Source organism: Eleutherodactylus coqui, chromosome 8, assembly GCF_035609145.1.
Source record: "Eleutherodactylus coqui strain aEleCoq1 chromosome 8, aEleCoq1.hap1, whole genome shotgun sequence".
Taxonomy (NCBI): Eukaryota; Metazoa; Chordata; class Amphibia; order Anura; family Eleutherodactylidae; genus Eleutherodactylus; species Eleutherodactylus coqui.
In genome coordinates, this window is record NC_089844.1 from 34,724,953 (window position 1) to 34,751,028 (window position 26,076).

At 44.9% G+C, this 26,076-nt stretch overlaps 1 protein-coding gene across 6 annotated transcripts in view; it reads right to left on the reverse strand.

The window, feature by feature from the left end:
* The window catches only part of CFAP65 (cilia and flagella associated protein 65), an 85,892-nt gene that overhangs the window by 41,627 nt on the left and 18,189 nt on the right, over positions 1-26,076 (reverse strand). For all 6 annotated transcript variants that reach the window (XM_066575487.1, XM_066575484.1, XM_066575482.1 and 3 more), the window contains exons 11-25: positions 24,627-24,974; positions 22,335-22,472; positions 22,015-22,260; positions 20,292-20,516; positions 17,991-18,143; positions 17,727-17,892; positions 16,335-16,463; positions 13,927-14,152; positions 13,685-13,813; positions 12,894-13,070; positions 7,035-7,101; positions 4,649-4,759; positions 2,303-2,494; positions 2,062-2,211; positions 457-600 (exon numbers count right to left, since the gene is read on the reverse strand). In XM_066575487.1, the coding sequence (XP_066431584.1) occupies positions 457-600; positions 2,062-2,211; positions 2,303-2,494; positions 4,649-4,759; positions 7,035-7,101; positions 12,894-13,070; positions 13,685-13,813; positions 13,927-14,152; positions 16,335-16,463; positions 17,727-17,892; positions 17,991-18,143; positions 20,292-20,516; positions 22,015-22,260; positions 22,335-22,472; positions 24,627-24,974 (2,601 nt within the window). The remainder of the gene's footprint in view (positions 1-456; positions 601-2,061; positions 2,212-2,302; positions 2,495-4,648; positions 4,760-7,034; positions 7,102-12,893; positions 13,071-13,684; positions 13,814-13,926; positions 14,153-16,334; positions 16,464-17,726; positions 17,893-17,990; positions 18,144-20,291; positions 20,517-22,014; positions 22,261-22,334; positions 22,473-24,626; positions 24,975-26,076) is intronic.

A 26,076-nucleotide genomic window follows, 5' to 3' on the forward strand; every position in this document is an offset into this window, starting at 1 on the left:
CTTTTCGGTTTTTGTATCCGGAGACAATACTTGTCTCTCTCCTACAGGCTGGTATAAAGTGGGCTGCGCACAGTCATCCATCACTCCATACGTCGTCTTCACATCAGTCGCCCTCTGTTCTCGCATTTGCTCATTTGTCGGCTGATCGCGAGCACACTCGAATAAGTCAGTTACTCGATCGAGCCTCACTCTTTTCGAGTAACTGCATTTTTCTCCGAGCAGGCTCGAGTGGGCGGCAGGGGATAGCAGGGGGTTGCGGGGGAGAGAGAGATCTCCCCCCCCCCCCTAGCCCCTGCTGCCCCCTCGAGCCTGCTCGGACAAAAATGCAGTTATTTGAGAAGGGTGAGGCTCGCTCGAGTAACTGACTTATCCGAGCATGCTCGCTCATCTCTAACTCCTACCAATTTTCATTCGGCTGACCGTCATCCGGTGTGAGTGTATCTGAGCGGCACTCACCTCGCTGGCATTGGGTGATGCTGCGTACCAAGTGAAGAAGATGGTCTCACATTCAGAAGTGTTGTTCAGGAACAGCAGCCGGCTGGATTTGCTGAAAACAGGGATATCCCCAAATGACAATTTCTGTTGGGTCAACTGAGGAATCTGCATGAGAGAAGAAACATAACATATCGCTGCATTACAACTTCCTGAGAAAGCCTGTGTGTAACACCATAATGTGCACTGAATGGCCACGTTATTAGAAACAGCCATCTAGCAGCGAGTTGTCAGCCCTTAGGTCTCCAGAACCAAAGCAATGCATCGTGGTGTACTTCCAAAGTTATCAGAGGGCTCAGGGTGTGTCAGGAAACATTCCCCACCCATTACTCCACCTCCACCAGCCTAACAGGAAGGGTTCAGTGATTCAGGCTGCTTGTGCCAAATTCTGACCTCCTATCAGCACGGTGCAACAGAAATCTGGATTTATCTGACCAGGGATGATTTTACTCTATGCAGATATACAAGTTTTGTGCCTTTTGTCCACTTGAATCGCCTTTCTGTTTCTCTTTGACAACCATATGCTGGAGCCAATGGTGTAGCTAAAGACTCATGGGCCCAGGTGCAAAAGTTTATCTTGGGCCCCCCCAACTTCTCTTAACCCTTGGAGCTGGTCGTCCGCTGTTATAGCCTGTCCGTGCTAAGGAATGACGAGTTGTGCATTGACACATTAGTTGGAGCACCAGCATTGTATTTGGCAGCAGATTCCTTGACTGTGTAGCGAGTGTTTGTTGGAACGATTCCTGACCTCCTCCTCTGACCGCTTTTGTTTACAAGTAGTTTTATATCCACAGGATCCCCTTGCGATGGATATTTTTTCCTGATCGCACCAACTTTACAAAGTTCATCACTTGTTGTTCAGGGGCTAAACTCCGCCAGTGCCAGCCCCAAGCCTGGATGAGGAAAGAGGTTTGGGCGGGGGGCTAGCACTGCCTCCTGTAAAAAACTCGAGCAGCTATAGAAATGACAAGAGAATCAAATCAAACATGGTCAGGGAGTGGCGAAGAGCATACTTTTATGATAGAAGCAGACAAAAATTCTAAACGACCGTTTGTTGCTTGAGGTACAGCGCCCCCTTCAGTGAGAAGTCGATAACATGAATTGGGACATGGAATGTTTGAAAGTTATATCAAAGCGGTCAAGTAGCCCAGTTATTTTACAAACCTGACCAGTTAAAGTTGGACATCCTGGCATTTGGCCAGAAAAAGGGTCGATCATCAGCAGTAAGACCGTTTTATATGTAGGACCTGATACCAACCACATGCATGGTGTGGGGCTCGTACTCTCAGCTGCATCCGCTCTCATTAGCTGAAAGCGGATACGGTGATCATGGCACAGTTTGAGTCTCGTCATGTGAAACCCATCATCATTCAAGCCTATTTTCCAACTCTATACTTTAGTATGCCATGATTAAGGGCCAAATGTGGCCTGAAACATATATGCAGTGCTCTGTTCTACCCTCTGCTTTGGATTTTACATGTTTGATGACCAAATAGAAATGACCTATTTTATCCGTTCGTACTTCGGATCCTGGAGTCTCTCTTCTTGGACTGTCAGTTATATCCTCACCTGTCTGGGAAGTGTGAGTTGCGGCGTGTTTGATAACAGCAAAACCTCCTCAAATATCGCTGTGTGCCCCAGAACACTACTATCGTAACCAATCCCTTCGAAGGTGATCAGGGCAGAGTCTCCCCCTAGGACGTGAACAGGAACCGTCACCTGCCGGAGTAGAAAAAAAAGAGGCCCATTAACAGACAGGTCCCAGCCTCCAGCAGACGGTACAAGATCCGTGTGTGTAGGTAGGGCTCACCGAATACGTTCTTGCCTCCAGTGGGGAAAAAATCCATTCCACAAATGCAGTTCCCCCCGGTAGTATCTCCCCTCGGGGGTTCAGGCACTGGAATATAGGGTGGTGGTAGTTCTGCTCTTGGACTTCTCTCAGTGGTTCCACTTGGATTTCATAGATTACGGCTACAGAGCCCCCATTGAACAGCTCATAGATCTGGAGGAATATGAAACCAGTAAGATCACATACGGATCAGCCGGATCTGTCTGCTTGTCCATCTAATAGGTGTATATCAATCTGCCTATGGCTTCATTCAGATGGCCACATTTAGCATCTATATTAAGGCCACAAGTCCTGGCTCAACCACAGGTCTAATGACCGCAACTAACAGTCCCACAGTCCCAACCAGCCAGCAGCTCCAATCTAAATGCTGTTAGTTCAGGACATTGGACTGCTAAAATGGGGCGGCATTATGGCCATCTGAATAAGGTCATCTATCGATCTCATATCTATCTAAAGTGGGTCCAGAAAGTCTTCAGACCCGATCACTTTTTAAATTGTTAGGTTGTGGCCTTGTGCTAATTAAAAAAATAAAGCATTTCTAGTTTTTCCTCTCATTCTGCACTCAATAGCCCATAATGACAAAGTGAAAACAGAATGTATAAGTTATGCATCTCCTTGTAAATAGTGATATGGAGCATGCTGGTATAACCTGGGCATCTCCTGCATATAGTTATATATGTAAATCTGGCATAAGTTAAGCCCCATTTAGACACAACGATTCGTTTAAAAAACGTCTTTTGAGCAATAATCGTTGTGTGTAACTGCACTTACATCGTGCAGTTTTCGTTAAGCAGTCGCTGATCATTGTCTTCCAGCATGCTGAAAGACAACAATCAGCCTTATTAGGAATTCACAGTGGGATACAGCTGATACTATTGTTTCAGCTGTATCCCGCTCCCTGAACACAGGCGGGGTATGAAGAACACAGCAGTCTAGCTGTGTTCTTCATCCCCCGCTCAGAGTGCTCATCCGTATACCAGCTGAGAGCTCCATGAACAGCCGGGGAATGAAGAACACAGCGGTTCAGCTCGGAGCACAAAGTGATCCCTCAACGTTTGAGCGATCACCTTGTGCTTAAAGGCACACACTGATTATCGCTCAAAAGACATCTTTTGAGCGATAATCGTTGTGTCTAAATGAGCCTTAAATGTGCCCATCTTTCAGTTTGCTGCTGAACAACGGTTTTCAGTTCTGCTTGAAAACCGTCATTCAGCAGAACAGCTGATAAGCAAGACCCCATGCTGTGTTCTGCCAGCGGAGATCTGATAACAGCTGATAACATTGTTACAGCTGTTTTCAGTTCTCACCCTAGCTGGCAGAACAGCTGATTAGCAGAACCTCAGGCTGTGTGCTGCTGTCCATGGTGCTGAATTCTCCAAGGGGAGCCTGTGGCTGAACAATACAGCTAATTACAGAGCTCAGACCTCCTGCTGAGATCTGTAAGAGCTCCCAGAAGCTCATTTGCATGCAAATGAAGCTGATAAGTACTAATAGCAATTAGTGTCTATTAGTACTTTTATGCAAAACGATCGCTGATCTTTCAATCTTTTGAAAGATATGTGTGTGTGTAAATGGACCTTCATACATCTCCCTGTATGCAGTGATATGGACCATGCTGGTATAATCTGGATATCTCCTGTATATAATTATATGTACAGTTGGTATACCAGCTATACATGAGCGCCCGTAGGCAAGGCACTGGGTCGCAGTTGTGACCCCTGCAATCCCTAGCGTTATGCCTAAATACTAATGTCAATGCAAAATGTTTGGGAATGGCTAAACAAGATCAGCATACTTAGCAGCCAGGAAAAAAATAGACTTCTGCAAGAAGGAAAGGTGGAGAAATATCTTAAAGCATGGCCTAAGTGTTTTTTTTTAATTCACTTAAGAACAAATAATAAAAAAAAAAATTACCAGGATTTCTAACATTCTGTTTGTTTTCATTTTGTCATTATGGGGTATTGAGTGCAGAATGATGGGGGGAAAAGCTGACAATTTTTTTTTTCACAAGGCCGCAACATAAAATGTATAAAAATGTGACAGTGCCTGAAGACTTTCCGGACCCCTGTACATACAGAGGTTGGAGTTGGCAGAGTGACTGGTCAAGTAGTGATTGCCCATAAAGTGATGACCCATATAGTGACTGCCCATAGAGTGATGACCCATGTAGTGACTGCCCATGTAGTGACTGCCCATAAAGTGATGGCCCATGTAGTGACTGCCCATGTAGTGACTGCCCATAAAGTGATGGCCCATGTAGTGACTGCCCATATACAGTAGTGACTATGTTTTCTCTCAACATCTTACCTGTTTAGAAGGACTGGAGGTGCCAATGGCCACTGGGGTGAAGCAATGTTTTGTGGAGGTGAAATCCACGTAGCGTTGTTCCTTCTCTACTGTGACCCCAATGAAGTTTAGCTGGAATGGTAGACAATGGCATGTGAGTGGATCATGTTCCCAATGAACTGCCATATGAGGTCTCTGAATACCACACCGGGGCACAGAGCATCCTCCTGAGGCATCCAGCTTCCCTAGGTAGCCAATGCCTTTGAAGTGAATGTCCGCTTTTTAAGATGATATTTTTAGGTCTAACATTCACACCACTAGGGGGAGCTATAAGCTCACTGCACACTGGTTTATTATTACGGTAAATACAAATATTGTATGCAGTGTCCTCACTGACCTTGTTTTAACCTCTTAGTAACAAGACTATTTTTTGCTGTAAGGATCAAGTGATTGTCATTGTTGCATTGCAAAAGCCATACCTTGTTGGCATAGCTGTATGTGGGCTTGTTTTTTTGAGACAATTTGTATTTTTTAATGGCACAACTCTGGGATACATATAATGTATTGTAGAACTTTTATCACATCTTTTGGGGGCAGAAATGGAAAATCCCCACCATTGTTTTTCACTTTTGTTTTTTACAGTGTTCACCATTTGGTAAAAATAACATGAGAACTTTGTCCTCATGTACACGGGTGGGTCGGATTCCGTGGGTGGGAGGCCGCAGCTGAATCCCACCCTGCCCGCGGTTAAGGACACTACTTACCCAGATCCTCTGCGTGGCTGTGTGCGTCTTCCATATTCTCCACTGCGGATGAGGCGGGCACGTAGGCTGTTGTGCCGCCGCACATGTGCAGTGGAATTTTTTAAAGTCTCCAGTTTTTCCACGGGATACACAGCCCGTGGTCCGCAGCATCAGCTGTGGGCAGGCCACCGATTGGACAGCTTCCATTGACTTCAATGGAAACCGGCGTGCTGGTGCCCTGTGCAGATTCTGCAATTCAATTCCGCCCTTCTTATGTGGATCCGCAGGATTACTACCAAGTTTATTTAGATATTTTTACTACTTTTGCACAATAAAAACACATTTTAAAGAAAAATAATTGAATCTGCACATTGTAAAACGCCTAACATTCTTATTTTTCCAGCAACAGAGCTTTATGTTTTTTGCGGGAAGAGTTGTAGTTTTTATTGGTACATTTTTGAGGTTCGTATGACCTTTGGATTGCTTTCGATTGTGTTTTTTGAGAAGCAAACAAAAGAAAAATGGCTATTCTGGCATTCGTTTGTTTTTTAAATTATTTTTTTGACATTTACTATGTATGCTAGTTAACAAAATATTTTCATGGTCTGGGTCATAATACCTATTATTTATTGCATTTTTCAAATTTCGTTTGGTATTTTATCCATTTAAAAAGCGTTTTTTGTGGAGAAAAATGCATATTTTTCTGTAAACTGGAATTTATCATCTTAAATTAAAATTTATTGAACTTTTTTTACGCTATTTTTTTTAGTCCCTCAATGGGACTTAAAGATGCAACTAGAGATGAGCGAGTATACTCGCTAAGGCACATTACTAGAGCCAGTAGTGCCTTAGCCAACTATCTCCCCGCTTGTCTCTAAAGATTCGGGGGCCGGCGGGGAGGAACGGAGGGGAGATCTCTCTTTCCCTCTCTCCCCCCCCGCAACTCACCTGTCACCCGCGGCGGCCCCCGAATCTTTAGAGACGAGCGGGGAGATACTCGGCTAAGGCACTACTCGCTCGAGTAATGTGCCTTAGCGAGTATACTCGCTCATCTCTAGATGCAACAGTTTGATGATAGTACACTGTATTACTTATGTACTGCATTCTACTAAGCTTATGGCAGCAGCCTATTAGACTCTACCAGAGGTGGGGTCTAATAGCTTGAGCTTGATGGCAGACATGGAAGCCTTTGCCAGGCTTCCGGCTGCCACGGGAAACTATCGGTACCTTGCAATCACGCTGTGGGGTGTCAATGGGTGACAGAAGGAATCCCCTCCCTTTTCATCTGCTTAAATGTTGCAGTTGCTATTGATTGTGGCATGTAAGGCGTTAAACTGTCAGCATCGGGAGATTAGGGCAGGAGCCTGGCTGTCTGTAGTCAGCCAAGGCACCGCCTTAAAAAGACGTATGTGCAGGTTAAAATCCCATTAGTGAGGTCAGTAAAAAAGTGTATTGACCATCACTACGGGGTTAAAGCGTATCATCAGTGAACCTGGTGCTAGGCGGGAGAGAGGGTCATTATGGGGCCGCATCAGCTGAACTTTAATGCCAGTATTCCAAATTGCTGTGGGTATCACAATGCATGGCGAACGTCAGAGCCTGGACAGATTTTAATATTGATGATCACTATGCTTATCCAGCAATAATTATCCCATCATACATACCAAAATCTCTCGACCATATGATACTTTTAGGAGGATGGGAAGGCGATCGGTTCCAACAAAATCATGCCTGTGCACAGAAGAGAACACAGGAGTCAAAAATCAGAAGTCTTTGTAACTTTGTGTGGAGTGTGAAAAAAAGGTTTGGTACGGTGTTAGCCACTAGAACAATGTGAGATTGTGAGAGAAACCAAAGTAATCTTGTAGATAGGATACCTTTTTATGGCTAACAAATATGCATGATGTTACAGAGAGCTTTTGGGGATATCTCGCCCCCTTCGTCAGGCTATTGTGTGGAGTGTGGCACACTCATGGAGAACCTCATGTGAATGGAGCAGTTCTGCACATGTGACCACCGCTCCATTCACTTCTGTAGGACGGAAGGAGATTGTTGCGCTCTCAATCCTCTTCTCTGCCATGAAAGTGAATGAAGTGGTGGTCACACATTTACATGGGAACCCGAGCTGCGCAGATGTCAGGTTTGCTCGAATCCTAGTGGTTGGACCCCCAACGATCAGATATATCCTGTGGATATATGTTGTTATTAGTGGTAAAACCCTTGTAAGAAGTTAAAGGGAATCTGTCAAAATAAAAAAAACGACTCTTATTACTACGACTCTTAACCTCACTTTCTGCCCCCACCCCCCTTCCCCATTCCTCCCACCTTCCCTGCAGTAAGTGGCAAACCTCTGTGCTCTTTATGATGATGAAGCATCTAGGGTTCCTGCTGTATTTTTTTGTCAGGAGTTCGGAGGATATATTAAAATGGAAAGTAGAGTCTGTGTCTCTTCAGCTATCAGACAGGATACCAGCCTAACGAAGAGGCATAAGTAGTTTCAAAAGCTTGCTGTTAAAAGGGTTTTCCCATAACATAAAATATCTTGACAACCATTCTGTACTTCCTGGTTGCGGCTGACCAGAACATTACTGGCTGTAGAAGATCACTGCCCTACCCCGATAATAAGCCCTGCCCCTATTTTCAATGGGGGCTTGAAATATAAGCCCTCCCCTCAAAATAAGCTCTAGCAAATTGAAAAAAATAAAATAAAAAACATCAATATTTACCTAGCTGGCGGCTTTTGAGTCTCTCATGCTTGCCCCCAAGGTTTCGGCAGGCTGCCGTGTCCTCTGCACTGACACAGAACTCTCCTTCTGGTGATGGGGCTTTGAATACCCCGCCCCCAACAAGCAAGTGCTGTGATTGGATTGAGTGCCAGCCAATCAGAGCTGGCGCTTAATCATTCGCAGTCGTTCAGTGAATGACATTACTGAATGGCTGTGATTGGCTCATCGAGCGCCAGCTCTGATTGGCTGAGCCACGGAGGCGAGGTATTCAAAGCCCTGTCACCAGAAGGAGAGTTCTGTGTGAACGCCGAGAATACTGCAGTCTGCCAGATTGCCGCCGGAGATCAGCAGCACCAAGGACCCAGACGCCACAACCAGGTGAGTATAACCCCTTTCTCACCCCCTCTTCCCCCATAAATAAGACACTGTGCCTCTTTTGGGGCAAAAATATATATAAGACAGTGTCTTATTTTCAGGGAAACCCGGTAGGACGGACAATGTGCTTGTGAAGCAATTTTTTAAGTTGTGGGAAAACCCCTTTAATATTGTTAGCCATTAAAAGGTATCTGCTAGATATTATTTTGTTTCTGCTACGGAGAGCAGTAACATTTTCTTTAGCTATCCACATGTTATACTGAATTTTCATTGTGACAGAGTCTCTTTAAAGGGGAATTGTGGCAAGAATAAAGCATTCCTGAGTTTTCAACAGATTTTCCTAAAATATCTGATTCTCCTTTCCCTCATTTGGTGCTGTTTGTACCCTGTTTCATGTCTGTAAGTTGTGATTTTCAGGTGATCTTCCTGCTAATTGCAACCCACTTACAGAGAGAGAGTGTAAAGCCAGCCTAGAATTCTGCCAGCAGTTCCCTGTCCTGTACTTCCTTCCCATGCTGCATTACACTGTCTCTGATCCAATCAGTAGCGAGGCAGTATCTGAATGTCTGCCCCTCTGCTTCTTCAGGACGATCAGGCATTTAGAAACATTCTGGCCAAATGGTTGGTACACAGACACAAACCCACAGACTGTAACAGCAGGAGAGGCAGAGACTGTGGAGATCGTTATCACACTGTCTACAGATCTGTCAGTCTGCTGCCTGTAAAGATAGCCCCTCCCCCTGTTGCTATGGAAACATCCCTGTATCTTTGTTACTACAACAGCTCTGTGCCTAACAGAGAGTGGATTGCAGAGAGGCTGGAAGGGAGGCCCCTAGTGGCAACCCCTTCAAACGTGATTTATAGTAATAAAGCAACAACATTTTTAGTGTAAGTAAATTACAGAAATGATGAGAGCTATACACAGAATAGGGAACAACTAGATGATTGGTGGGGGTCCAACCACTTTGTCACCACCAATTACCAGACCGGTTGTCCTGTGTCCACTGGAGAGACTCACAAATGAAAGAAGCAGCAGCATGCATGCTCGGCCACCACTCTATTAATTTCAATGGGAGAGCCAAAGATTACTAAGCACTTGACCTTGGCTGCTGCTGAATTCTTGGTGCACCCATTGAAATTAATGGAGCGGTAGCTGAGCAGGTCTGCTGCAGCTTCATTCATTTGCCAGTCTCCCCATTTAACACAAGGCACACGTTCTGGTGATCAATAGGGGTCCCAGCAGTTGGATCCCCACCGATCATCTAGTTATCACTTATCCTATGCATAGGGGATGACTTTATCTTACCAGAATTCTCCTTTCATAGAGAAGGAAACATCATGTAACAGAAAAATCACAGAACAGGATTTACAAAGGCGATTGAATATCTTCTTCAAATGTTAACGCAAGATACAAACACACGCGCTTTACCCGGTGGCCACTAGGTGTGCTTAACAGCTATGGAGACAATCACAAAACTCCACAGACTTTCTCCACTTCAAATTTATGCTCAGAACCCACAACTTAGCCCTCCACCACGCCACACTTGTCTACTTCACCTCTCTCGTCTCCTCACTATCTCACAATCTTAAACGACTCTTTGACAGTTTTCACGCTCTTCTCAGCCCTAAATTGCAAATCCCACCTTCATCTGCAAACTATTAGAATGCCTGGTTTACTCCTGCCTTGTCAGCTGTCTCTCAGAAAACTCTCTTCTTAACCCTCTACAGTCCGGCTTCCGCCCCCTACACTCCACAGAAACCGCCCTTATAAAAGTGTCAAATGACCTGCTGAGGGCTAAAAAGAGGGGTGATTACTCCCTACTGATCCTCCTCGACCTCTCCGTAGCGTTTGACACTGTTGACCACAAACTCCTCCTTGCTATGCTTTACTCCATTAGACTAAAGGACACTGCTCTCTCCTGGTTCTCCTTCTACCTCTCTGACCGCTCCTTTGCAGGCTCTACCTCACCTCCTCTTCCCCTTGCTGTTAGGGTCCCCCAGAGGTCTTTCCTCACCTCCTCCCTTGCTGTTGGGGTCCCCCAGGGCTCGGTCATCGGCCCCCTCTCCTCCTCTTTCCCTTGCTGTTGGGGTCCCCCACAGCTCTTTCCCCGCCCCCCCCCCTCTCCCCCTTGCTGTTGGGGTCCCCCAGCGCTCGGTCCTTGGCCCCCTCTCCTCTTCCCCTTGCTGTTGGGGTCCCCCAGGACTCAGTCCTCGGCCCCCTCCTTTTCTCCATCTACACAGCCCCTATTGGACAGACCATTAGGAGATTTGGCTTTCAGTACCATCTCTGTGCTGATGACACCCAGTTCTACACCTCCTCCCGTGACAGCTCTGCACCTTTCCTCTGGAACGCCACCGACTTTCCGCTGTCTCTAACACTATTTCCTCTTTCTATCTAAAACTGAAGATCTCAAAAACTGACCTACTGGTGTTTCCACCCTCTGCTAACCAACCTCATCCCGACACCTCCATCGCAGTGTGTGGCACCTCCATAACTTCCAGCACGCTCGCTGTCTTGGGGTTATATTCGATTCCGATCTCTCCTTTACCTCCTATATCCAATCCCTCGCCCGAATAGGTCACCTGCACCTCAAGAACATCACAAGAATCCGCCCTTTCCTCACCGTAGACAAGCTAAAAACGCTCACCGCTGCCCTCATCCATTCTCGGCTCAATTATTGCAACTCGCTGCTGATTGGCACACCAGCTCCCCCTTCCAATCCATCCCGAATGCGGCAGCCAGGCTCATCTTCCTGTCCAGCCGCTACTCGGACACCTTTGCCCTATGCAAGTCTGCCCTATGCACTGACTGCCCGTCAATACAGAATCCAATTTAAACTCACCACCCTTATCCACAAAGATCTTCACAGCACCATGCCACCCTATATTGCATCCCTCATCTCAATCCACCACCCAGGCCACACCCTTTGCTCCGCTAACAAAATCAGATAAAGCGTCCCTTTGATGCAAACCTCTTTTTCCTGCCTCCAAGACTTCTCCAGAGCAGCACCAGTCCTCTGGAACGCACTACCTAAAACTATCCAGGCAATCCCTGATTCACAAAGCTTCAGGCGTGCTCTAAAAATGCACCTCTTCCTATTACTTCTAATAGATTATACAGGATTAGATCAGTTTAGACCAGGGGTCCCAGGGAACTCTGAATTTTTCGTTGGTTCTATTAGCCCAACTTGTTAGTTCTTAACGTCTCCTAATTTCATTTACTTTAGCCACCGATTGGTTATATGTAGGAGCTTCTGCCTGCTTCCACATAGTAGGGACCAAGGGTTTTGCAGCAGAGATTAAGTGGGTTATGAGGTTAGACTTTGAGGGCCTATCTATTATTTGCAGAGGGTTTAGACAATATCACATATTCTGGGGAGAGTCTGAAGGTATCATTTGATATGTTACGTACGTTTTTTTTCGATCTGCTCCCAGAATGGTTGTATGATTGGACAGTGCCACCAAATGTATTAACCCTTTCCAATCCAATTTGTATCCTGGTTTTCCTAGGGGGCTTACTCTTTTTCTGCTATTATACAACGGTGCTATCTGCTGGCTAAAGCCAGTACTGCATGAGGTGACACGTTGGATAGGCTCTGACAGCAGAGAGGCTGGCAATATACAGTAAGAGAACCCCAACAGACGTATTCAAACATCAGAGCTGTACAGCCTTAAATCATAATGTCTTTAGACGTCAGACAGTGGATTGGAAAGGGTTAAAGTACCTATTTGACTGCTGCACCACCAGCATAAATTGGAATCAGCTCATTTGTAAGCATAAAGCCATTCTGGTGATTTATACCACCAGTTTATAATGGTTTTCTTGCAATCTAATACATTTCTAAAATCCATGTGAATTCCCCAAAATGTATTTAACATCCGTGTCTGACAGTTGAATATTTAGTTCCTTTTCCCACAAGAGTATATATGCTGGTGTCTTGGGTGTCGATAAACTTCCCTTGGAGTAGCGCAATTCTTCTACTAGTATGACACTGAAGTGATAATTTGTGCCAATTGGGGAAAAGGAGCGAGTTGATGGATATGCTTTAATGAATTTGCCCAGTATTCCGGAGAGATGTATTGATTGCAAGGGTTACACGGCTCAATTTGACCAATTGTCTGTGTGTATAGCACCCCACACTCTTCACCTAGCCTTACCGGACACATATCCAGCCCTTTACCTTCTGTATCACCCCATTACTTATAGTATGTAAGCTTGTTGGAGCAGGACCCGCACCCCCTACTGCCTCCATCAACTGATCACTACATGTAACTGTGGTTTTGTTAATTTCCTCCTGCTTTGTAACCACTGCGAAATATGTGGCGCTATATGAATAAAGATTATTATTAGAGGATCCTATAGTCCTCCTTGTCAGGATGCAGATTCTACCATTGTCTGACATGTTTATCTGTGTTGCTCACCTGTAGCTTAGCTGCACCGTTTGCTGCTGACCTGGTTTTATAGTCCCTGATTTGGGGCTGATGGTGAAAAGTTTATTGTCCTGAATTCTCATCTGATGAATCTCGCTGAGGTCAAACTCCCAGGTTTCGGCCCAGAACTCCAGGTCTATCTGCTGATCCGCTGGAAACAAAAAATCCCTACAGAAGGGCTTAGCATTAAAAAACGGTTGCTAAACAAACATCACACACGTTATACACCCCCAGAAATACTGTATAATCCTGCTGCCTATTACATTGCATGGGAAACAAGGACAAATTTCCCCTAGTGGTGGGAACTATAACTAACAATACTCAACAGGGGTCCTGACATCTATATAATGCGCAATGTGCGGCATTAAAGGGGTTGTCTGGGACTTTGTCTATTGATAATCTATTCTCAGGATAGGTCATCAAAACATGATCGACAGAGGTCCGCCAATTAGGATCCTCAATGATCATCTGATTCCTGGTAGATCATACCTTTTTTATTGCAGTGGCCCGGTTTCGTATTGAAGGCACAGCTCCTACTGAATGCAATGCAATACCAGCCTGGGCCACTACAATACTAAACCAGGCCGCGGTGGTATTGATCAGCCAAGATCCCACGCAGCAGACCCCTACTGAACATCTATTGATGACCTATGCTCAGGATAGGTTATCGATAAACAAAACTCCCGAAATCCCAGAAATCCCTTTAAATAACTGCCAATATGAAATCCTAACTACATAATGGTGACACATACAAGGTAGTAATGCCAAGGCCATACACTCACCAGTTTACAGGTAATACTCCTTTATTCTCTAATAGAAGCAGGGCCACAAATGGCTCCGACCCGACTGGTGCAGCACCAAAGTTAAAATCCAGGATGACCGGAGTGTTTACAGAGGGACATCTGCGGATACTGTGTGCAAAAAGTACAAAATTGTGTTCTATTAGGTTCTGAGTCATCGCTGAGAGGACAACAAATCAGGTTACTGCATGTATGTTCCAGCTGTAGAACACCATGGGTGGTACCTGTGTCGTGTGGGCACCCTGTAGATGAGCTCTGCTGGGGTGGGGTCACTTTGCAGGCAGGAGTTTAATCTTTGCAAAGAGAAGAGCTTCCAGAGCTTGGTCTTGCTAAGTGTACGGGCACTGCCTGCCAGACATGCATCCACCACAGAGAAGGTTGGGTATACACCTTGTGCCGTCACAGTACATAGAAAGCGCTCCTCGCTGGCGGCGTGTGCGGGATCCAGGGCTGCGGACAGAGAAGGTCAGTTCCATAGCTGGATGTATTGTGCAGGCAATAACCATTCCCTGAAGATCACTGCTAGCAGGCAACAAGTCATCAGGAAATGACATATAGTATGAATAAAGTTTTTATATTCAACATTTTTAAAGAATTTTGGTGATTTGCATCTAATTTTCAATTTCATGATCTATATATCTATTTATATTTTTTCACACTGACTACTAGTCCTGATAACAGTTTTATATTTCCTGTTCTGCTCAGGAGTCATCTCATTACCATCACAGGTAGGATTACAATGAAAGGTGACACCTATATATAGATAACACAGGTTCTACCATTCACAATAAGGGGTGTCACAGCTCACCTCCTCCCCTCCCTGCACAGATCACAGAGCATGACCACAACGCTTTCCCATAGAAGTCAATGAGTCCCCCCCTTTCCATTCTATCTATGGCCCAAGAGTCCTGCTGTAAAACATACTTCTAAATGGTGTTAATTGCAGCTCTGGCTAGATGGCTGCCTCCTTATACAGAGAATATAATTAATATAATCGGAAAATAGAAATATAAATCAGAAAATAAAAGCAGATTAGAACTTATGTCACTATTGAATTTAAACTAGTAAAAAAAAAAAGAAGATAGGTGATACATTCTTTTTAAGAGACAGTCCCTTAAAGGGGTTGTACAGGATTAGAAAAACATGGTTGCTTTCTAAGAAAGACAGCAACACTGCTACCCACAGGTTTCATGTGGTATTGCAACACAGCCCAATCCATGTCAGCAGAGCTGCAATGTTAGACAAAAGCCATGGGCAGATGTGGCGCTGTTTTTGGAAGCTAGTAGCCATGTTTTTCTAATCCTAGAGACCCTCTAAAGCAGGTGATACACGACTACTAAACTAGCGGGTATAATTCACTGTTCCCCAGCCTAAGTGTTGAGGACCACCATTTAAGAAACCTAAGCGAGCCAGCCCTGGTGGTCCTGCTATTTGGCATAACGCAGTGTTTCTCAAAGCCAAGAGCCCCCTACTCAGATAAATTATAGTACCCACAGGGCTATGATCATACATATTAATATCCCAGCCTAAGCATAGGGCAAATACCCCCTATAGACACTAGGATGTATCCCCTAGGGTATATTTACCACGAGGACTCCCAGAGAGGGCATTAGCAGTGTGACATGCTCTTTACAACTATTGATGACGGCATTGGGGTTTATTTAGTTGTACAATTAAAGGGGAATTCCAGGATTTATTATTGATAACTTATCCCCAGGATAGGTCATCCATAGTTGACCGGCAGTGGTCCGCTGCTCGGGATACCACCAATTAGCCAATCATCCGACCAGCTGTTCGTGCAGTGGGCTGGACACTGTCATCAATGTTCAAGGCTGGAAGTCTAATAGATGGCTTCACTCCCATTAAAATGAACTGCAATAAGGAGCCAGAAGTGTAATAGGAGGCATCTCTCCCATGTCAATGGTAGTGAAGCTGACTATCGCCCTTTCGTTCCTGACCATGGATGACGACGTCTGGCCTGCTGCATTGATAGCGGATTAGCTGATCCTGAGCAGCAAACCTTCACTGATCACCTAGTTATGACCTATGCTGAGTCTAGGCCATCAGTAAAGTTCCAGAATACCCCTTTAATCCAACCATTTAAGACAAGAAAGGCTCCAGTAAGATGACATGTTAACATAACAGCACCCATGAACAAAACAGGGGTTTTTTGCCGTGCGCCAAAATGTAGTTTTACTGTTAATTACCCTGTTTGTGATAGTATACATTTGAAGCCCTTGTTTTTAATATGCTTCTGCTGTACTTGCGGTGAGGCCAAAAACTGCATTGCAAGACAATTCACGGTAAAACCCTTTGCATTTTCTGTTGCACATTTCTCAGCTGTGCAGCACAATATGCTACATGGACAGACACCCCTCCTGATACATAACCGGTACAAGATCCACCTATGACACTAATCATTATTACTCATCTCATATAGAAGACTGAAAGGATTGGAGGCGTCAACCGAATCTGCACAAATAGTGGTTTTTCGCGACGATGTATGATAACAATGTAATGTGACCAGACGTGTGAACTCACCAGAAGAATCGCGTTGTTTGTATCTCTTGGTAGTAAGAGCCTCGGGGGGCAGAAGTTAATAAGAGCCGTGTTTACATAGAAACAAACACACCTTTTGGTGAGAGAATGATGTAATTGACAGTCCAGGTGTAGGAGACCCGACGGGCGGGACGAGCGGTGACTCTGATCCTCAGCCTGGTGTGTGCCGGCAGGCTTCCCTTCTCATCTTCAAACTCCAGAGCTATACAAAAAGAGAAAGCACATAAAAGAATAATGTCATCTATGGACCGCTGATACACCCTTCAGGACTAATAGTAAAGAGAAATCTGTGCTCACGTACCCTGGATCTTTCTAATAATGAGACAATAAGGACTAACTCGGCAAAAGTAAGCTAGACCAGGTACTCCTTATAGATACCACTCGACGCGTTTCACTAGTCCCTAGTTGTAGGCTAGTTCACCAGGAGCAAGTAGGAATATTAATGTATCAACAGCGATGTTAAAGCCCCTTCAGATGTATAAGTCATGGCAAAACAAAAAAACAACCATCTAGCCCTGATGGTGGACTGACGGTAAGTACAGGAACAACTGCTGCATCCAGCTGGACATCCGTTTTTATAGCCCACGAGATGCCGCCAATCCTGAGAAGCCTGGCAAGATGAGAAACCATTGAGTAACACTGACAGAAAAGGACTTGGGGATTTTAGTTAACTGTAAGCTTAACTGGAGCAACCAGTGCCAGGCAGCTGCTGCCAAGGCAAATAGGATCATGGGGTGCATCAGAAGAGGTGTAGAGACACATGATGAGAACATTGTTCTTTCTCTTTACAAGTCACTGGTCAGACCACACAAGGAATATTGTGGACAGTTTTGGGCACCGGTACTCAAGGAGGACATATCAGAGCTTGAGCGGGTACAAAGGCGGGCAACAAAAGTAATAAACAGAATGGGTGGACTACAATACCCAGAGAGGATATCAATATTGGGGTAGAAAAAAGACATCTGAGGGGCGACCTAATAACTATGTATAAATATATCAGGGCACACTACAGAGATCTCTCCATCATCTGTTTATACCCAGGACTGTGACTGTAACAAGGGGGCGCCCTCTATGTCTAGAGGAAAAAAGGTTTCTACACTGACATAGAAGGGTTCTTTACTCCAAGAGCAGTGAGACTATGGAACCCTCTGCCTGAGGAGGTGGTGATGGCGAACTCACCAGAAGAGTACAAGAGGGGCCTGGAGTGTAATTATTACATGTTATAGTCACTGATTTTGCAGAAGGGTCGGTGATCCGGGGATTATTCTGATTGCCAAATTGGAGTCGGAAGGGATTTTTTTCCCCATATATAAGGAAAATTGGCTTTTACCTCATTGGGGGTCTTTTTGCCTTCCTCTGGATCAACATTGGGGGAATAATAGGCTGAAATGGATGGACATATGTCTTCTGTCAGCCCTAAATACTATGTTACTATGTAATATATATCTGTGTGTCATGTACTTACCCACAGGGTCGTGAATTATGTCATCAGGGTCACAAAGCCCAGAAATGTCCTGTTTAGCGCTGAGTCTATACTCCAGGGTACAATCGCTATCATTTGATAGAAGAAGGTCGTATGACTGGAAACTTCCAACCAAAACATTCCCCAGGTCAACCGACTCCTGCTCCGTCTGGAGGAGAAGAGAGGTTTCATAAGGGAAGTATGACATGGAAAACCGGGTGCTACCTCCTGGTAATGAAGCCTTCAGTACGGCGCAGCCTTACTTACTGACAACCAGCCTCTGTTGCCCTCGCCATTGATACGCAGGAGGTAGTGTTTTTTAGGGCCTTGCTCTGGGCTTTGATCGGTCAGCCAGGATAGCACAGTGGCTTTAACAAAGTAATTTCTTTCTTCTTGTGGCACAAATGACCACTTCTGTGCCTGCCGGACAAAAGAGTTCATACATTAGAGCCACAGGAACCAATACATATCTAAATAATGAAATAGTATGAGAAGGGGGTGTCAGCTTAGGTTGGTCTCATCAACCAACATGAACTGGCACAAGGTTCACCAACTATGTAGGTAGTACACTTATATCCTACAAGACAAAGGGGAGTTAGTCAAAGGCTCATACTACCTTCTCTTGTATAAACAGGGCTATGAGTTCAGGGCTTTTCTATGCCGGTAAAGGGGTGCAGTCACAGAAAGCATCAGAGAGGAGTTCCTGATTTTGATTCTTGTTATACACCACTGAGAAACTGTTGCGTGTTATACAGGGTGACTCAAAAGTCAGGCCCACCTAAAATATCTTCTGAAGGAAATGAGGTACAAGTAGAAACTTTGTAGAACACTTTGATGGTTGGAGAAAAACTTTTTGGCACTTTGGTGGTGCCTGTCGGCCATCTTGAATTTAGTCAAGTGGAAAGGGGGTCATGGGATACATGAGAATTTCATCAGAAACTAATAGGTGCAGTCATCTTTTCAGTATCTGTAACCATTTGTGAGTAATTCCAATGCATAATATGTAATATCCTGCTCCTAAATACAGACCGCATGTCTGTAACCGAGCTAGAGCGCCAATATGAGTTTTGTCTGCCATAGTAGCTGCATTACTTATGCCAAAGAAAAGCCCCACACACCTTCTCCTTGCTCCATTATCTCTGCTGTCTGGCAGGAAGTAGGGAGTTATGAGTGAGCGAGAGCGCTATTCATCCATTAGTGGGGCAGACCCCCTACCTGCTCCTCTAAAGACAATCTAGGAAGGATGGAAAAGTAAAGCTACTCATACACTTAAGACAGCTGTCAGCCGGACACTCAGTCGCTCCTCCTGACTCAGCCATATATATGTACATTGGGATTGGCTGGGCTTAGTTCTCATCTGAAAGGATTCTCAGGCGTGCTGGAATCCAACATGGCCAATGCTTTTATCCACTGATATCACCTGTCAGAAGGGAAGAGTCAGGACCCCTTCCGCACACTCTAGACCAGCAGTTCTAGGATCAGGACATTGGGTTCAAGGTCCCGATGCTGGCTGGCCTCATGATGCATGTGTGCAAGCCCTAAGAGAAACCAGGAGTGAAAACAGGCAAGTCTGACCTGCGTTCAGATTAATTTTAAAGAATGATTTAGGGTTCTGGTCTGGGGTCTGTCGTAGAAGTTAGATTTGGGGGCCTGTCTAAACATGCCCATATGCCTTTAATAGCTGACAACTATTTCTCCCAGCTCCCCCATACACACAAGCATTTGGTTCGGCCACGCGTTCATGTACTTTACACGGGGAAATGGAGGTAAGCCATAATCAGACAGCTCTGATGGCAGCTTATCTCCAGGAAAGACTAAATGATTAAGCAATGAAATTCACCATCCCCAATCCTTCTTTCTTCCGACATCATCTCTCGTGGAAAGGTCCAGAAGAGTCCATATACATTCAACAGTTGTCTAGACTCGCCATGCTAAGGCAATTATAGTTTAATCATGTATGGGGACCTTTAAGGAGTTAGAGGTCTAGTCTGCATTCTGACCAATTTAGCAGTCTGTGATCTGAAATAGTTTAGGGAGTTTGGTCAGGGGTGTAAATTAAAGGGGTTGTACCAAGATAGACTTTTATCACCTATCCATTATCACTGCTGAGATCCCCATCGATCCTGAGAATGGGGATCCCGTGTCCCCCTCTTCTGTCACTGTGGGGATACTTCTCCCACCCACAGTAATGTCAAACCGGGTGCAACGATGACTGCGCATGTGCGGCCGCAGCTCCATTCATTTCAATGGGGCTGACGGAAATAGCCAAGCACTTATATTCGGCTATCTCCGGCAGTCCCACTGAAAATGAATGGATCGGCATTGTGCATGTGTGGCCATCGCTGCATTTAATGTGTGTGTGTGTGTGGGGGGGGGGGGGGGTGCAGTGAGCCTGAGTGAAGAGGAGGGATGACACAGCACCCCCTTTCTCGGGATCAGTGTATGTCTCAGCGATAAGAACCCCACCTATTACAATGAAAGTCTATCTCAGTACCTTTAGTTTGGGGATCCAAGCGCTGGTGCTATATCTGTTAAATAAACCCGCCTGTATCTGATGTGGCCTCTTACCGAGATTTCATTTGGTCTGATAATTCCTGATCTTGGATGAACTGAAACGTATTGCATGTGTGCCTGCGGGATCCTCCACTCAAAGCGCACAGGGGCTCTTGAGATGTTCCTTATAGAATAGGAGCAATCAGACTGGCACCCCACGCAGGTCGGCTTGAAGTAAAGTTTGCCTTCCGATTCTAGAGACAGTTGTGGAGTTTCCGCTTGAGAGAACAAGACAATCTCCTGTGGAATACACAATACAGAGAAGTATAATAAAATACAATGCAGAATAGAGATCCATGAATCAGCGATCATAGCAGCATTATCAGATATGTGGAGCCAATCAAGACAACTACAGGTCAGGAAAACCCAATGTAGACGCCTCCAGTGTGATGCACTTTCTGCTGCATCTTCTACTGTGCGGCATCGCGACCATCATGTGTGGATGCAAACTACTTGTAAATCTGCCCGGAGAGATGGCGAGCGCTTCTGACCATCATAAGAGCTAGTTACTTACCCAAACCAAAAATATCAGGTCATGTGTGGCCAGCTAGATGACAGTCAATACAGCAACCACTACAGCTCCAACAGAGGTGATCACTCAGCTTTCTACACATGGAAAATCCGAAGTCGGGGTGAAGCATTGCATGAATTGGGAATGGGGGCTGTAATAGTGGCCATACTGGCTTAACAACCTACCCACAGGATAGGTAATAAGTGTCTCATTGGTAGGGGTCTGACCACTAGGACCGAAATTATCACAACAACGGGAATCCTGAGTGTACCTGCATGGATGGAGTGGTGGCCATGCATGCACACGACTACTCTATTCAGCTGTATGGGACTGCTGGAGATAACTCCGATAGCCCAGATAGTATGTACGCAGCTATCTCCAGCAGTCCCAAAGAGATGAATGGGGCAGTAGTGCACACATATGATCACTGCTCCATTTATACGGGGTCACTCAGGACCCCCGTTCTCATGTTCAGTAGGGGTCCCAACGGCCAGATCCCCACTGATCAGACCCTTATTACCTATACTTTGGATAGGTGGTAAGTTATTTTTGTGGGTCAGTGTGCAGAGTATGAAAAAGTCGTACATTTTGCATATATGCTTGGAAATGTTGCTGGTGTATACATTAAACATACCTATAAAGGCTCAATTCAAATGGCAGAGCCCCCCAAAAATCTGGTCTCCCTTTTGGCATAGCATACAGTATACATTTTTTGCAGTGTGACCCTATCAGCAACATGTGCCGTGCGATGTCTATCCAGTGTCATACGTCAGAGCCTTCCATCGGAGATGCACTTCAGGAGCCGATGAAAGGCTCAGATGCAATTAGCACAAAGTGTAAGGAATGGGCATATGGAATTGTGTTTTAAAGGGCCTCTGTCATTACCTTTGAGCCCCAGATGAATGGGAGAACGCATGCACACAACCTTGTGAAAAGAGTCACCATGTGTGCATGCGCTGATTTCTCATGGGCTTCACCCCTGTCCCCTCACCTTTAAGCCCTATAGAATAGTTTATGGGCTCAAGGGAGATTGATGACAGAGGCCCTTTAAATGGACATTTCCATCTCAGCTAATCATGGCCGAGATAAGAATACCCAGAGAAGTGATTGGGAGTTAATGTACAACAGTCAGTTCAGCTGTGTCCTTTGGTGGCCCTGGCATACAGATGATGATTGGCTGAGATGGAAATACCATTGAAGGACTTCATTAATGCAGGGAAGCCTTACCTGAGTATAGTCCGGCCAGTAATTCAGCTGCAGGGGCACAGTGTGTTTTACTAGCCCACTTTCACTAGGCCTGGTCCTCACTAGTACAATCTGATGGGATCCAGGGTCCAGGTGACCAGAGCTCGGTTTCACTTGGACACCAGGACAGGAGTTCTGATCTATCACAAAGGTCATTATTGTGCATCCTGTATTTTGCAGCAGTAAACTACGATGAGTGCGGCCATCTTGTTTAGCCGGGGGGAAAACCTGGAAGAAATGGACAGAATGTGAAGCTTCATATCTTACAGGTTATCAATAAATCTCACTTTTACATTTCTTACCATCCGTGGAGAATCTAAAACACATCTGGGTATAAAGTGCTCTTGTCCCAATGCAAAAGTGTGACCGAGAGCGCGAAGCGTGATGCACCATGGTGGACAAATAGTGATATCCTTCACATTACGGTAATCGCGCAGAACCTGCGGACAAAAGAGATTCTGACTGGATACCTGAGAACGTCACAAGCACAGTTTTCCACTCTAAGGGTGTGTCACACGCGCGACAATGCTGCGGAATGTCCGCAACGGAAATTCTGCATCATTTCTGCTTTAAACGCAAAGATGTAGGTATATGTTAAAACATTAAAAAGCGACATACATACATACATACATACATACATACATACCGTTACAGCATTTTATTTTTAATTTCTCCCCACTTAAATTTTTTTAAAAGTTTTTGTGTACATTATATTACACATTAAAGCCTCTTGCAGACGAGCGTGTGTTTTGCACACGCATATGAAACTTTGCCTGTTCACATGCTTTCCACTTATGTGAGGAGCACTTTTTTTTTTGCACACCTAGGCCCGTGAAAAACACGTTTATCTGACCGAGGCCTTAATGGTTGAATTAAAGAAATACAACTTGTCCTGCCAAAAAACTAACACTCACACAGCTATGTCAATGAAAATAAAATAAAACATTATGGCCTCATTATGGTGAGGGGGGACAACCCCCCCCCCCCAAAATCTCTGGTAGTCAAGGTGTTAAATAACGTGTTTATTTTATGGGACGTTCTAATTGCACCGATGTTTTGTATGGGTTCGGTTTAACACCTTTGCAAAATAAAATTACCATATATACTTGAGTATTAGCCGAGTCAATAAGTTTTACCACAAAAACTGGTAAAACTTATTGTCTCAAGTATAAGCCTAGCTATACTCAAGTATATACTAGGTTAAAAAAAACGCAATACTCACCCCCCAGCCTGCGTCTGTTTCCCCGGCGCGATGGTCTCCCCGGGAGTACGTCAAGCTGCTTGAGAATTCTCCCCGCTGTCATGTCCCTGCTCGGCTTTGAATTCCCTGCCGTCAGCACCGTAATCACAGCCGGCGCTCTATAAACCAATCACAGCCATTCATTTAAGTGATTCACTGTATGGCTCTGAATGATCGAGCGCTGGCTGCAATTGGCTGGAACTTGATCCAATCACAGCGCTTACTTACACAGCGCTGACAGCAGGGGAATTCAAAGCCAAGAAGGGAGATCACAGCGGAGAGAATTCTCAAGCTGCTTGCCGCACCGCCGGGGAGACCATCGTGCCGGGGACACAGACGCCAGCTGGGAGGTGAGTATTGTGTCTTTTTTTTTTTTTACCTCATTCGAGTATAAGCCGAGGGGGGCTTTTTCAGCATTAAAAAATGTGCTAAAAAACTAGGCTTATACTTGAGTATATATGGTACTTTTAAGATAAATCATTTTTTTTTCCTAAATAAATTTGATTAAACATCACAATGCGATCTTTGATGGCCTGTATAATGATTTAGTACACCTATTAAGCAAAATAATTATTACCCGACAGTAATAAACTAACAGACAATCTAGAAGCCATGGCAAACCTCAGAGCCTTTGTTATGGCAACCCATATGTGCCCTGTGATGGGGTTGCAGGGAGCGGATACCTTTACAGGTAGCCCCCTCTCTTCCTAAGGCCTCATTCACATCTGCATCATTGGTTCATGGGTACCTCCATCACAGATTTTACCAAATTCACCAGAAAAAAAAAAAAAAATACAGCAGCATGCATCACTATTTTTTTCCAAAAAAATGCTGAACATCATGATGGAAACCCCTCAATGGCGTCTGTAGAACTCCACTGGTGTCAGGTATATGAGAGATCCAGCGCCGGCATTACTTTTGTTGTTTTGCTCCTATAATGAATGAGGCCTAAATACCTTGATGCTGTGGGCAGTACTGACCGCAGCATCTATGGGGTAAAACGTCCCAGCCATTGCAGTTTGATATCGGATGATACTGGCACAGCTCCTATGCCAGTGGCATCCACTAGATCTAACTATATGTATTAGCAACGCACTGGCAAATGGATATATAGTTATATCCAAATGCAGAAAAGTTTTTAAGGGGTTGTTCAGAATACAAAAAAGCTGGGAACCTATAAAAATAAATAAAGATGGCTGCTGCAGGATGCGACATCACTGTGCCTTACGGTCAATGGATCACACAGTCATGTGACACTGCATCATAGTTTTATCGCTGATCTTCCCTTCATTTACACTGCACAATTCTGATCGCCCATTACCAAGCATGACCTCACACTGCTGTATCTGCTCACCTTGTAAAAGGCAAAGCCCTCCAACTGTGCAGCATACAAAGTATTTATTTGTGACGGATGGAAGATCACTCTGAAAGCCATGGACTTCAGTGGTGGTATCTCCGTGCATTCGGGGGTGATGCAGAAAGGGCTGTTTGGTTTGCAGGTCCAGATGACAGTCACCTTTCCCTTTGTGTGATTGGTCAGAGAAAGTGGAAGAGGTTCTTCAGAGCTGCAGTCACAGCAGCCAAAGTCAAAGTTTCTGGTGCTGGCTGTGATGTGGGACGTCGGGTTGGAGGCCTCCTCATCGTCAAAGAATTCAGAGGTGGCGTCACGGACACACTTCTCAGCCGATGGAGCGTTGGCACTCTGGAAAGAAGAAATGACCGGATTACGTCAGACCGAAAATTCAAGGATTTAGGGAAAACATAAAAAAGCAAACAAATCAAATCATTGACATGAGCGAATGATGACAGACGGATAAATCGTTGGCAATCGCGTTCGCATATTGTTGACATTTACTGTACTGATTAAATGATCGCTGTTTCCACGCAACAATGTGTGAAACAGCAAACAGTTCTTTTTTGCCTACATAAAATGAACAACGAACAAGAAGCAAACAAACTCTTATGCGCCGTTCCATCGTTGGCCGTGTTTACACTGAACAATTATTATCGTTCAAATTCGCACGATCCGACTATAACTTTTCTGTGTAATAGGGCTCTTAGACATGTCTCTAAGCAGATCACAAAGTATCTACCTGCTGGGACCTCCAGTGATCAACTGTGGGGAACCTGGCATTAAGTGCTCAATTTCTCTGCAGCGCCACCACAGGGGAAGTGAAGCATTACAGAGTTCTTATTCCCATCATTGGGATGTCTGTGTAATACAGGTCAGGTCAGGTCCTCCAAAGTCAGACACTCTCTTTATAACCGCTCTCCAGTCTGGCTAAGAGATGAGGATCCAGTAGAGAGCGCTCCTCTATTCATTTCTAAGAATTTCTTAATAGGGTGAATGAAAATGAGTTTTCTAAACTGAACGATCCCTTTAATGGTCAGAGTGTTTCAGTCCTAAATGATGAACTGCTGACATGTACTGACTGCGGACAGGCTACTGATCCCCAACACACAGCAGGACTATAAGATCCCAGGGACATTTACATGTTCCACGTCTGATGTAGTGTACTTGATCCGCTGCAGTAAATGTCCTATTGGGGGTCTTTATATTGGGGAAACAGGATAAAAACAGAGCCAGGATGAGATCTCATCGCCACTCAATTAGAGAGGGAAAGACTAAATTACCTGTAGCAAAACATTTTTGTGGTCAGGGACACAGCATAGAGCAGATGAGAGTTATCATACTGAAGGGCAATTTTTGATACCCTCAAGCATGGATTGAACCTCAGCCTGGGATTCTTACATAAGTGGAAAATATGAAAGGTCTGAAGGAGGCCAAGAAGGATGTCCTCTTC